The 13,301-nt window shown below is 44.8% G+C and overlaps 1 protein-coding gene across 2 annotated transcripts in view; it reads right to left on the reverse strand.

The window, feature by feature from the left end:
* eys (eyes shut homolog) overlaps positions 1-13,301 on the reverse strand; it is a 161,776-nt gene that overhangs the window by 91,906 nt on the left and 56,569 nt on the right. For both annotated transcript variants that reach the window (XM_076018754.1, XM_076018755.1), the window contains exon 24: positions 12,776-13,035. In XM_076018754.1, the coding sequence (XP_075874869.1) occupies positions 12,776-13,035 (260 nt within the window). The remainder of the gene's footprint in view (positions 1-12,775; positions 13,036-13,301) is intronic.

Here is a 13,301-nt window from a genome sequence, read left to right on the forward strand (position 1 = left end):
ACTCAGGGTTGAGGCTGACTGAAAAATACACACACACAAACGTGCACTCACACAAACACACACACACACGACAGGTGCTTTCATTAAGTTGTGCTTGCACGCACTTCCCGTCTTTGCCTTCGTACACCAAATCTCCCCCCCCAAACCAACATGTTGCCAGGGGCCTTTCCAGACGTGCGTGAGCCGGGCCGAGGGGCGGCGGGGCGGAGGGGGCCGTGGCCGTGGCCGTGGCGGAAGCTGTGACGCACGCCGCCGGTCAGCCTGATCTCACAAACCCCAAAAAAACACTGGCACGCAGATAGCGGGCCAGCGGCCAGCAGGGTCGACGGAGAACAAAGACAAACAGGGAAATAAAGACGGAGACAGAAGAAGGTCGGTGTCTGCAGCTCGGCAGCCAGCTGGTCGATGCCTCTGTGCATCTTTTATTTCCTGCCTCCGTTTAAGGTCAAATGCAATATAATAGAGCTGCAACAACAGATTTATTTATTTGTTTATTTCCGTGGTTTTAAAGTCGCTGCCTTTAAAATTAATCGGCCGTGAATTCCGCAAAGCAGCGAAAAGCAGCAGGTGCGAACTGATTTTTTTTTAAAAAGCGATTTCGCTCTGGAGAGCCGGCAGCAGAGAGCGGCGGGGTAAATAAAACCATGTACACTTTAAAGCCGGGACGTATATTTCTAATGACGTACTAAACGTGGCGGCGCGCGGAGGGAACTCGGAGCGTCTGGTGAATTAAAGGGCCGGCGCAAGTTTCCGGCACGCCGCCCCCGTCAGACAGACTGGCGCAGGAGAAACCTCAGGGGGGCGCTACTGAGCGTCGCCGGGACGTAATACATCTTCTACCACCCCTCTCTCTCTTTCTCTCTCTCTCTCTCTCTCTCTGAACCGAGCGCTAGAGCGGCGGGGACCCGAGGCGCTCGCCGCTCGCGTCGTCGTTTCATCATCCGGCTAGCAGCCGCGGCGGCGTGTGATCACCGGTCCCGCCGGCCAGCGTCTCCGAGGAGAGGGGAAATTGTTTGGGACGTCCCCCGTGGACGGCCCGGCAGGACTTTGATGGACGTTTCAATTGAGACATAAGCGATGTCTCCGCTCAAACAGTCGGAATTCTGAAGTTGAAATGGGGAAAATGATGCAACCCGCTCTAATGTCTCAGAGGGCTCGTTTAAAGTGATTTACAGTTTGCACGGCGCAGATTATCTTTCTTGTTGTATAACAGCAATTTTTTTATTTTTTTTTATTTTTTAATAAAACCACAATTCATAGCGTAAATAATAAGCTCGCTGTGACATAATATACTGTGCGCTCAATTGAACCATTTATTTCAAACAACACTGTATTTGCAGGCCGCATTTCTGCTTTTGCCAGAATGCAATAGAAAACAAAGGCATCATTTTTTACAATAATGATGACCCAATTTGCGACTCAAATGGGCAAGATAAAGCAGACGCACTTAAAACCAATAACAAGTATTCAAGTCTGGCATCTAATGGAGGTCTGTGCATGTTGCACATCAAGAAATGACAGGCTGGGATGAATTTCAAATTAAAAGACGGCACCGAAGACACATCAGTTGTCTTTGGTAAATTAAATTTCTATTACAGAAATAGATGTCAAAGTGTTGAAGCTTTTTTTGCCCACGAGGGAGACAAATGGTGACGCTGTTCCATCACAGCAGATGCTTTCCATTAGTGCTGCATTCCCATCATCAAGTACGCACGATTTCAAGCCAAAACCACTCACTTTTTTGAAAAGTTTTTTTTAGGTGAACGCGAGAAACATGCATCGCCAGACAGAGCAGATCTCAAATTAGTCATCACAGCTGTGCGTCTCCTAATGAGGAGGGCCAGCGTGCCTGCGAGTCCTCCACACACACACTAGTCAGGAAAAAAACAAACAAACAAAAAAAAAACAAGAGTTATGTAAATAAGTGGGTTAAGAATAGAAGTCTCTGCCAGTAAACACCGGCCTCTGCAGCCAGTTCACTTTCACACCTGCACCACCTTCTCAGCGCCGCCTTTACTTTTAGAAATGTTCCGCAATCTGATAAGAACAAAACAGGCCATTAATCTGGGACACGCATGAAAACGTCTTTAATCTCAGCAGTTCAACTGTGCAGTTTTTCCCCAACACAACAAACTCTCGGGCTGCACCGCCGCACTGCTGCTGAGGCAGTGAAGTCATTTGAAAAACTGAGCCGATTTAGACCGTATTCACTGCACGGTTGTGGATGTCTTGCATAAATGCAAACCCAAACGGCGACGGGAACAAGAGGTCTGTATGTTAAAAGCTGCAGAATAAACCACATTTTGAAACAATATTGTATAAGAAACACAAGCACGCACACACACACACACACGCACAATAATCGTTTATAAGTCAAGTTTATTATTTCTGGGATTTTCCCAGTTCTTCCAATGCACTTGCATGTCATTTGGATGCTCGCACCATCGTAAATCCTGCTGTTGAAGTTGTTGCAGCACAATCTTCCCTTGCTTAGTCCTCTCTCGCCCAAGACTCGCTTTCTTCCCCCCTCTTCCCATCCACTCAGTCCACAGCGACCATTCATCAACAGGAAGACGGCATAAGACCCCTCCCTTTGCCAAAGCAGGTCTGTGTTGTCGCCAGAAGGCACGTGCAACTTGCCAAGCTGCTAAACAAGACAGTTACAAAAAAGAACTGCCAAAAAAAACTGTACCGGCTGCAGTGACCAAACAATAGACAACTAATGTGCTGACACAGTTTTCCAACAGTAAATCAAAAAAAAAAATAAATAAAAAATAAAAAAAATAAAAAAACCATCTGCTGGTATCTCACAATTGAGTATATATTAGCCTGTTACATGCCTGTTAGAGACCCTGTTAGATCTCATTTAGTGTTTAAGGTAACTGGATTGCGCAGCGCTCTAATTAAGTCACAATACTGCACAAACTAGTGAAGAGTTAGTGATGTTGTGTATACAATAAAGCAAATAACACCGCAGCTGTGCCCAAAATTGTAGCAATAAAGTCGTGGAAAAACCTTTCAGAATTCACTAAATCTCAAATATTATCACCAATTATCACCAAGCATTATTTTTCTGAAACTGAACTGGATGGAACAGTGTCCCGTCTGTCGGGAGCATGCGTGTTAGTAATTACAGACTTGAGATGAGTGATTCTTAATATACTATAAAAAAAAAAAAAACGAACTAAAATGTCAGTCCTTTTTATCGTCCCTTTAGTGGAAGACGAGAGAAAAAAAACTCTTTTCAGGAAGTGCATAATGGTGCTGCAGGAATTCGGGGGCCAATGCGACCCCTGACACGACATAGGTCTTTATGTTTGGATAGAAAACGAGCATTAAGTTTGACATGACGACTCCGGCAGGTGACGGGTCCCTTTCAGCTCTCGTGCAGCCAGCGTGTAATGTATTGAGGAGGGAAAGATAGAGAGGCTCTCAGAGCAGTTAGCCGGCCGTGCGCTATAGACGGCCTCAATAACATCACCTTAAACGGAGGGAATACACAAGCAGGCTTCGACTGTGCGCCTCCATTATGTCATTCACACCTTATCAGGCTGGCGGCCCCTCCTCCGCTTGCACAAACTGTGACCTGCAGCAGAGGCGCACAGCAAAATTCCAAAGCTCTGCTCAGCAATATTCCTTCCAAGAGCACAATTAAATTGAATGGGAGTCAGGGGTGACTTCCCCAATAGGGGGCGTTCATACATCTGTCAAGATGCACAAAAATATGATTCCTTTTCAACTGCTGGCACAATAAAAGAGAGCTAATGTGTCAAGACAAAAAAAGAGCTTATTTAGCGCTTGTAAAAATAAAATGCAATGCTGCTGGTTTTTTTTAAATAACAGCTAAAAAAATATATAAAATGAGCAAGTCATTGAGTTCTCTTCTGACAATGTTCTTTCCAGTTGGGCTGTCCTGATCAAAACAGAAGATTTTACTGTTTTAATAGGCATACTTCACCTTTTTCCATCACCATGGATTCACAGCAATAAGCTGAACTGAATAACCAAACAGCACTGACAACAGCAGAGCTGAAAAATAGTTTTAGGCCTAGCGTCATATTCCATTCAAAGAATTTATTTTTCATCACTTATTCCACAAAAACAGCAGATTTAGCCCCCTGTTCACAGCCGCCAGCCTATATGCCAAGTGGAACTGACACTGGCAGCTCCTCCCAATAAACTTGAAGTGGTATTGTGTGTGTGCGTGTGTGTGTGTGTGTGTGTGTGTGTGTGTGTGTGTGTGTGTGAGTGTATAGTTTTTTTTTTGTTTTTTTTTATTGTATTGTGGGAGTTAGTGCGTATTTGGGGAGTTTTAGCGCACGCACTTTAGAAACTATAGAAACCATAATCATGATCGCTCAATCAATCAATCAATCAATCAGTCTATCAATCAAATTCTATTCATACCCAGCTATTCAATCACACCCAGAGGCGTCCGAAAGCGATTTGCACAATCAAAGAAGAGCAACCTTCATGACTGTTAGCTAAATGAAGTGTTTTCAATGTGTAAACTGTGGCACGCCCTCAGGTTGTAAAACAGAAAAATGAGCCGCTACAAAATTGTTGAACCCCTCAAATTCCAACAATTCCTTCATCCAAAGCTGCTTTACCCCCACCACCCAAATAGAAAAAATAACCTCAAAGTCAGCCTGGAGCTACGCTACAAGAAACGGGTCTGTTTTGCAGCCCTGTGGTCCGTCTCCGCAAATCTGCATGGAGCCCGTGAGGTGATTGTGTCGCGCTGTGAAGCGTTCAGGGGTTAAACACCAATATGTCAGAAGCCGGCGATGACTGAGAATTTTATTGAAGGCGGGGGAAAAAAGCCCTCCATGTGCTCATTAATGCTTTGTTCTGCACTTTCTTTTGATGCAGCTGTTGTTCAGGCTTTAGGGAGAAGGTTTCAGCGCTGAAAGGGGAGGGGGGGTGAGGGGGGGGGGGCACCTCTTGCCCTCAGCAATGGAATATCAGTAGTGTGCTGAGACCTTTGCTCACTGAAGGGGCACGCTGTCATACTGAGACTGAACACCTGCTCCATTCTAATGTGTTGTTGCCTCGCTCTCGGAATATTAGAGTGGAAGGGAGAGGGATTCTTCTCTTAGAAATGTGATATTTTCTAGGTTGGACTGTGCGCAATTTAGAGAAGGTGTGATTGTGTGTTTGCCTTTTTGTTCCGGTCAGAAGTTGCACATAAGAGAAATTATTAGTGAAAACATTCACAATCGTTTTTCATCTTCTGGGTCCTACATGCTGCTGCTACCTTAGACAGAACAACTATGTATTAAGTGTTAATTCTGGACTTTCATTTTCCACAATAGAGGGGATGGTCTCGAAATAAACAGCAGTAAATGGCTGCGCATAAGCTGACAACCCAGCGGCCAAAAAGATTTATGTACATTTAAAGGTGCCATGTTAAACCCATTTTTAGATCTTCATTTTTCATCCCGGACTCCGGCCGAAGCAACCACATATTAATTATATTTTTAAAAAAAATATATAAAAACCTAGAACAAAAATCCCTGGATAAACTGCATTGTGAGCCCTCTGTTTACAACCTTCGGGTTTAGGTTCCTGCTAAAAGTGCTGCTTTGTTGGTCCCTCTCCATGTTTCACAAGGAAACACTACTATGGTCTCAGAGGCCAAAATTAATACCTTACCAGCGGTGTTACAATCTCCCGTGACACTTTGTGACATCACAAAGAGCAGCTTTCAAGCAACGGCTACCGTAGCGCACACAGGCTGAAAAGTGGAACAATGGATTGATGACTTATGAAGGAAAGACATTTCCTGTCTCAATGCATTTAATTCATTCATTTTAAAATCTAGAATCTGCAATCTTGTTGTCGTTAATTATGGGCTCACGTAAAAACAAGACAGTAGTTTCCGCACTGTTTTCCATTTTTCTAAATCACGCACCGAACATTAAACTCAATTTGGTCCGACACAACAGACTTATTCTTCAATCTGAACTCATTCATTCATTCATCGCTCTCCATTTAAAAGCACGCCGCCCTTTCCGTTGTACATTTTCCACGACGCGTTGCGCAAATGAAGACGCCTCGCGCCGCCTCAGCAAAGAGCGCATTATGTTTGTTGTGACTACACGCTGCTGAGAGGGAGGGATGAAATATTCACATACATCTGCCGTGGCATCTGGTTTATAAATTGAGACACATATTTTGTCGTGGGGCGTGGGGGGCAGAAAATCCCTTAAAATAGCAGCAGCGAGTCGGGAGCTTTGCGACGCGTGGATTTGCTGCCCGCGCACTCTCGTCGCATTTCCTTTATTCAAACGTCGCACGAGGCGCGAGCCGATTGTCTCGTTGGCACCACTTCACAGCCGCTCATTAACCAACTGTTTGGTAGGACACAATCTCAATCTTGTGGAAGGTGATGGCCAGTGTAGCATGCCATGCAAATAAAGGAGTTTGTTCTCCATCTGGCCGGGAAGACCTCTGGGGACAGACGTAGCCGTCGAGACCCAAAGCCTCCGTATTGATCAGCCCTCATATTTCTGCACTTGGCGGGAGGAATTAGCAACAAAAAAAAAAATACCTTCATCTCATTCATTTCGCTCAGCTCTGCAATATGGTCATTTGTCACCAAATCATGAATATGAAAAAGCTTGTTATCGATTCATTCATTGCTCCCTCATTTTGATCTGGATATTTAGTGAGGCAAAGAGATTGTTGACATGAGCAGGTCGAGGGCACAGGACGAGATTCAAGACCACGGGCAAGGGTAATGAGATTTTTTTTTTTTTTTCTTTTTAAATGATGCAAATTGTATAATTATTTATTAATATCTATGTTAATAGTCCAGTTTATTTTCTATTTCTTTGTAAAACAAAGAAACTATGCAAATATGCCTGTGATATCTGTAATTCAGAATCCCTTTCTTTGACTATAACTTTACTGAATTTATGTTCCTATTCTCCAGTGCTTCCAGTTCAAAAGTCATTAGGGACAAGTCGAGAATTTTTTTTATTATTGATTTCATTCAGAACCCACTGACTAGAGCCATGACCTCAAAATTTCAGCCGTAAATTTATTTCAAAATTCATTAAAAATAAAAAAATAAAAATAAAAATCTTTTTGTTATACTAAACTGACAAAATGGGATTTTTTTGGGAGAACCTTGCAGCCCGGTGTGTTACGGTTAGCCTGTGAAACTTTCCCCCCCGTGGACACATTTCAAACAGAGCAAGGACACCTGGGCCGCTCGCACCTCCGCCTCGCGCTGTAATCTGTGTTGAGCGATGCTATGCGTGTTTGTTTCATTTGTTATGGTTGTCGGCCGGTGACCCCCCGCGACCCCGACCCCTGGCCCGAGTTTCCGCTGCCCCGATTGCTGCTCTAGCAGGTCTGGCGCTCCCTGCTGCGGCTCCTTATTAAGGGGAAAGTGGAACATCTGTGCCGGCTGTGCAGGATGACTCGGGGCCGCCTGGCCGGAGCCTCAGCGGAGAGTCACAGCCAGGAAGGACAAAGTCTTTCAGCGGAGCCGTCGACAATCAGCGAGGAGAACAGATTCCTCAGGATGTCACTGATATTCTGGCCCGCGGGCTCTCTCGGAATACCTTTGTAGATAAAACTCCTCTCCGAAGCGGCTGCGTTCTTCAAATCCTTACAAGTCGCTGCCGGTGAGCGCCCGCTAATGGCTAGCTCATTTGTCAGTCCGTTTCTGCTGGACTGACAAATGGCAGAGACGCCAACCTTTTTTTCCCTCCCACCTTCACCTTTTTAGTGAGATTGATTTGGCCTATTGTGTTAAAACGTCTTGGGAAAGCCAAGACCGTTCGCTCAACCTTGTGCCATAACAAGAAAATAGGTTTTACCCTCATTGTGGCAGCCATGAGGTCACTCTTTGGGAGTGGTAAGGATCTGGAAAGAGAAGATCAGTAGGACAATGCGTGTTTTGGAGATAAAAAGGCCAGAGTGAGATGGTTCGGACAGTTAGAGAGCAGGGACGGTGGATATACGAGTAGGAGGATGCCGAGGTTGGAAGTGGCAGGCAGGAGAACGACCAGGGAGGAGATTTATGGTAGTAGAGAAAGAGGACATGAAGTTAGCAGGTGTGAGAGAGGAGGATGCAGACGATTGGGGTAAGATGGAGGCACATGATTGGCTGCGGCCACTACAGACGCGGCCAGCCTAATGGAAAACAGGAAGAAGACTCTTGCTGTGGCCATTGTTTTATATCATGAAGTCGCCGTGCCTCTGCTGTCTACATGCTGAAAAGAAATCCCCCAAACTCCAAAGCTCAAGCTATGTCATTCTGCACTCTGTTGATTCCCTCGCTGTTCATATATACTTGATGATATTCAGTGAAATCTCTTCTCTGCTGAGGAGCACTGCCTGGGGACCACATCAGTGCATTCGGTCGAGGACGCCGGCTGGATATCAACCAGGATGTGTGGCTTTTTTTTATATTGTGTGGGAGAAACCGGGAGCACCAGCGAGAAACTCGTACTGCGAAGAAACACACTGGACCAATGTACATTCGCATAAGTAGATATACGTAAATAAATTATATTTTTCTTACTCTCTATCGCATCCCTTTGTTGTATCATTTTCTTCCAGTTTGCCGCCGAACAACTGTGGGCGTTCATGAGTCACGCAGCAGCCCACCACTAGGGGGAGGACGGAGTTGTTTTGACTTTAGCGGGGAGCCTTAACTTTGTCATTCATTACATAAAGTGGGCACTTTCTGAGTGTGAAAGCAATGAGTCCAGTCTGCACATCTCCCATGGCATAAACTCTTCCGAAGATGGTTTGAAGTTCAATGAGGGTTAATTCAAAATATATACATTTAAATATTTTTCAGTCAATTCATTTTAAATTCTCCGTGCAGCTTGTCTGGTCTGAGTTCATTTCAAGCACATTGTCAAAGTGTCAGGTCTGTATATTCAGTGCTTAATGTCTTTTAGGCTCCTCCCACACGTCACATTGCAACGCGTGTTGAATTGCATTTCCGTGACGTGCGGTCGCGTCGCACGTCGGCTGATGGATACGAAAGGTGACGACGCGCAATTAGGCCGCGCCGGTTCACGTGTTCGCCCGGTTGATTTATTGCTCCGGCTATAACATAAACATCAGCGTATAAATATGCATAAACCACTTCACTGATTGGTTGCCCTCACAGCTCGCTCAGTCATCTCGACGTCAGGGAGAAAAAAAAATTAATTAATAAATGCGAAAATGATCCGATGATCTACGAGGTTATTATTACGTCAAACTTAGCGTCAAGTTGCCGTATGTGAACTTAATTCACTTTCGCCATCTGGATGCAAAACAGCCACCGGGTGACTGATGCGTTCCATAATACCCTCCCTGTTAGCGGCGACACCCCTCGGGCGTGTTCATCAGCGCACGCCGTCGTCGTCGTCGTCAACGTGGGCTCGTCCAGTCAGCAGTCGGGAGGAACCGGGCCTGCAGGACCACAGCGCTTGAGCGCGAGAACGGCCGCTGCATTCGTTAAGAAATGCATTTTTTGGCTGAATTTAATGCGTTCTAGTCGTGCGTACATTGGGGTAGTAGTTAAATATCAAAATGCTTCATATTTTATAGGGAGATTATTTTGCTTTAGGGTCACTGTTCAGTATGTTTTTAGCACAGAGAAAAATAAGCATGTATGTATGTTTATTAAAAGTATCAACATGTATGTTTTACTTTTTTACTTTTTTCAGAACCTGTACTTTCTTACTTTTACTTGAATCAGAGTTTTTACTTTTACCAAAGTATTTTTTTTAGACATGTATCTGTATTTTTACTTAAGTATAGAATATAAACACATTTTCTCCACCAGCTAATTCAAGCAGACAGATCTGAGATGCATGGCAAGCCTGAGAAAATTATCGGCACGCTGCCGCCTTTCAAAACACACAAAATAGGCCGGACCAAAAAAACCACCAAGACGGCGGGCGGCTAATTGGCGCCGACTTCAGAACAAGTTAACCTTGATCACGTTTTAGCACGCCGTTGTCTGTCTCAGGTGAGTAGGATGAGATCTGTTTATGGCAGTAAAACTGGCAGACACCCTGGCTAGCAAATTCTAATTTAATTAGGGCTGGGAAGGGCAAAAAATAAAAAATAAAAAATAATAAAGCGAGAGGCCTACACAGTTTTCCCTGACGAATGACCTACACTCTATGGTAAACAGCTTGTCTGCACAATTCTCAGTGCTGGAATGGAGCCCTGGGTTGTATAACACGGCCGTGTTTATTCAGTAGTAGCCATGTAGGATGGATTTATGGTGAATAACAATAGAGAACAGTGAGTCAGAACGCTCGTGTGAAGTGAAAACGAGCGGAGCCCACGCAAAGCCCTCCCTGTAATGTATGCAGCCGGCGCCTAATTTCCTATTCCTCTCTGAGGAAGCCTGCCGAAAAAAAAAACCCGAAGCCAGCCGATCTATTTATATCCGGAAACATCTTTTCATCTCGGCGTTGATGGAGCCATTAGGTGCGGCGCAACCCTATAGCATCTTAACCTGCGCGCTGATAAGCTTGAAGGTTGCGGTGGCGTAACGTTAATAATTGCTAAGCTAAGTGGGTGGTGGTGGTGGTGGTGGTGGGGGGGGGGGGGTTCTGATTAACTTCCGAACCAGGAGGCTATTTTCTCGGCTTTCCAACAACGCTGCCTTTAAATATACCTGTCATGGGGAAGCGTTCAGAACAGAATGTTCAACAAAAATGTTTTTTCGAGAAGCAAACCTGAGTGTAAGTCGACCGCGAGGACAAAGTTTGCGTGATTATCAATGTACGTTTCATCCCGGCGCGTCTGCTTTGTTCTGCCGCCGACGCTGACGCTTTCCGCAAGTGGGGGCCGTCCTTGATGTCCGCAAATACCTACATTTGCATATTTCAGACTGTTTAAAACCCACGGCAAATTAAGATTGCGCGTGCGTGAAGCGGCACGTTTTTAAGTGAACGGGGGCCTTGTTGTTGTTCGAAACGAGGAGTCCTTGTAATTAAATAGATACGAAGGTAATCCGAATTTGTGTATTTGGAATCTTTTTTATGCAGACTATAAAGAGATGCTGCTGTGCACTGTCAAACATCAGAGGCAGTGCAATGCAGCACGAGGCTCTCCGGCAGTCCACTTGAACCAAATGTGTACTCCTGCGCGCTTCCTGTTTGTGCCTTTTATGCTTGTTCTTATTTTGTTCCTCACCGTTCTTTATGTCAGTGTTTGCTGCGAGCAAGAACACATCCGAGGTCTTTCCGTCTCATTATTTGAAGAGGTGAGCGGACGGATTTAACGGCGTGATCTTTGTGCACAGACTACTTTAGAGCAGGAAATACATTTTGAAACATGCTGGCAAGCACGAAAGCTGTTAAAGAATATGGCCATAGAGATGGTGCGGCTCTTAGAATGTGAAATATTAATCCCTGCAGGATATTATGGGGGTAATGACGGTCATCGATGGAGCCTCAGGCCCATTCTGTAGGAAATATTATATTCCTTCCATATACCGCTTTTTAAAAAAATAACTAGCACATGAAATAGCCAAGTAACAAGATGACTACTACTTGTAATCAGCTGTTTTATACACATGCTCTGACTTTTTACTCCCGCGCACCCATGGTGTAACCACAGTAGCGCTAAGACGAACAACATTAGTGTGGCATATATGTGACACACATATATGATACACTTTGAAACTTGTTAAAGTACCCAAGGTGGGAAAAGTGCTGGCAAGATGTTTGTGAACTGTAATTCTCCCATTTTCCAAGCAGTACTCAGGAATTGTATGTACAAAAATAGGTGTCGGCCAATCAAGTGTAGGAATGGGATTATTCTGTCTTTAACTGACCGTACCAAAAGTGGGACAATATGTTCCTCCAGGCTTTGGAGATATTGAAAATATCATTTGTTTGTATTTAATTCACCGAGGGCACCTGTGTATCTTAATCTTTTACAGTTGTCTGTATTCTATGTGTTAGGAAGCATCCCCAACACCAGATGGCCACGTTTCGAGCTACCAGCTCTTCCACAGTGCACTATGACACTCTGTATACTGTGTCTAATGTGTACGAATGAACAATTAGGTTGAAAAAGAAGAGTAGTTTGTTGACTGACACACAGCAGGTGAGTGTTTATGACGTACCTTTTAAATATGGCGTCTGTCTCTACAGTAGCTTTAACATATGAGGAAGAGCTGGTAGCCAGAAACGTCATGATAAACAACAAACTCTTTGCATTGGTGCCGCCGCCATGCTTGTTTTGGTGTGTCATCGCATATCAATGACGATCAATGACATTGCATGCACGGCTGCATCATCAGTCTGCGACATCGTTGGTTTTGGTTGTTCTTCTAAATCTAAATCTCAGACATGTTGTGGATAAAAAGACATTTTTAGCTTGCAAAATATTTTGGAAAAGTAATGGAATCATTACTTGATAAAGTAATTATAATATAATTACCAGCTTTGCCAGAGTAATCCCGTTACATTACTTCATTCCTCAAAATGTAGTTCAATTACAGTAGTGGATTACTTAGTAATAGATTACTCACCAACACTGTACCTGACTTACCCATTACACATGTTTTGGAATGTCTATTTTTCCATTTTTTCTTTTAAATCTGTACCAAGAATTATTATTATTTTGATGATTATTTTTTATTAATTATTACAAAATATAAGCATTTTTCTCTCCATTGTTGCTTCTTGATGAGATAATCTCTGGAACAACAAAGTGAGTCCAGGCCAAAGGTGGTCTGAGGGGGTTTGGCTCACATTAGAGCGGCGCTGCGCCGGCGTGTGTGTTCACTCACCAGCTGGGCATCGGCAGGAGGCCGTTCCATTGGAGTGCGTCAGGCAGGTGGAGTTGTTCAGGCAGGGATTGTGGAAGAGGTCGCAGGGGTCGTGAGGCTGGCTGCACAGGGGCCCGCTGAAGAACGGCGGACAGGTGCAGGAGAACTCCCCGGGTACGTCCGACTCCCGACACAGGCCTCCGTTCAGACAGGGCGCCGAGTCGCACTCGTCCACGTCGGCGCCGCAGTCGCCGCCTGTCCAGCCTGCGGCGCAGAAACACCTCCGCAGCGACACACGAGCCGGCGTTACTTTGAGAACAAATTCAGACTGAAAGCACCACTTTTAAAATGAGCTTCAGCTCTGAACTATTAATCATTTTTAAAACCAATTGGCTGTCTGGAAAACAGCATAATTAGCGCTCTGTTTACAACCTCCCACATAAATACTGGGTTTTAGCTGTCTTTGCTGCACCTAAAAGCAGGGTACTGGCGAGGGCGGGCTCAGGCTGGTGGTGCCGTATCTGACCTAGAGGAGGTGTCAGTGATG

The sequence above is a fragment of the Nelusetta ayraudi genome, unplaced genomic scaffold (assembly GCF_046127955.1).
Source record: "Nelusetta ayraudi isolate G7.1 ecotype Tasmania unplaced genomic scaffold, CSIRO-AGI_Nayr_v1 ptg000008l, whole genome shotgun sequence".
Taxonomy (NCBI): domain Eukaryota; kingdom Metazoa; phylum Chordata; class Actinopteri; order Tetraodontiformes; family Monacanthidae; genus Nelusetta; species Nelusetta ayraudi.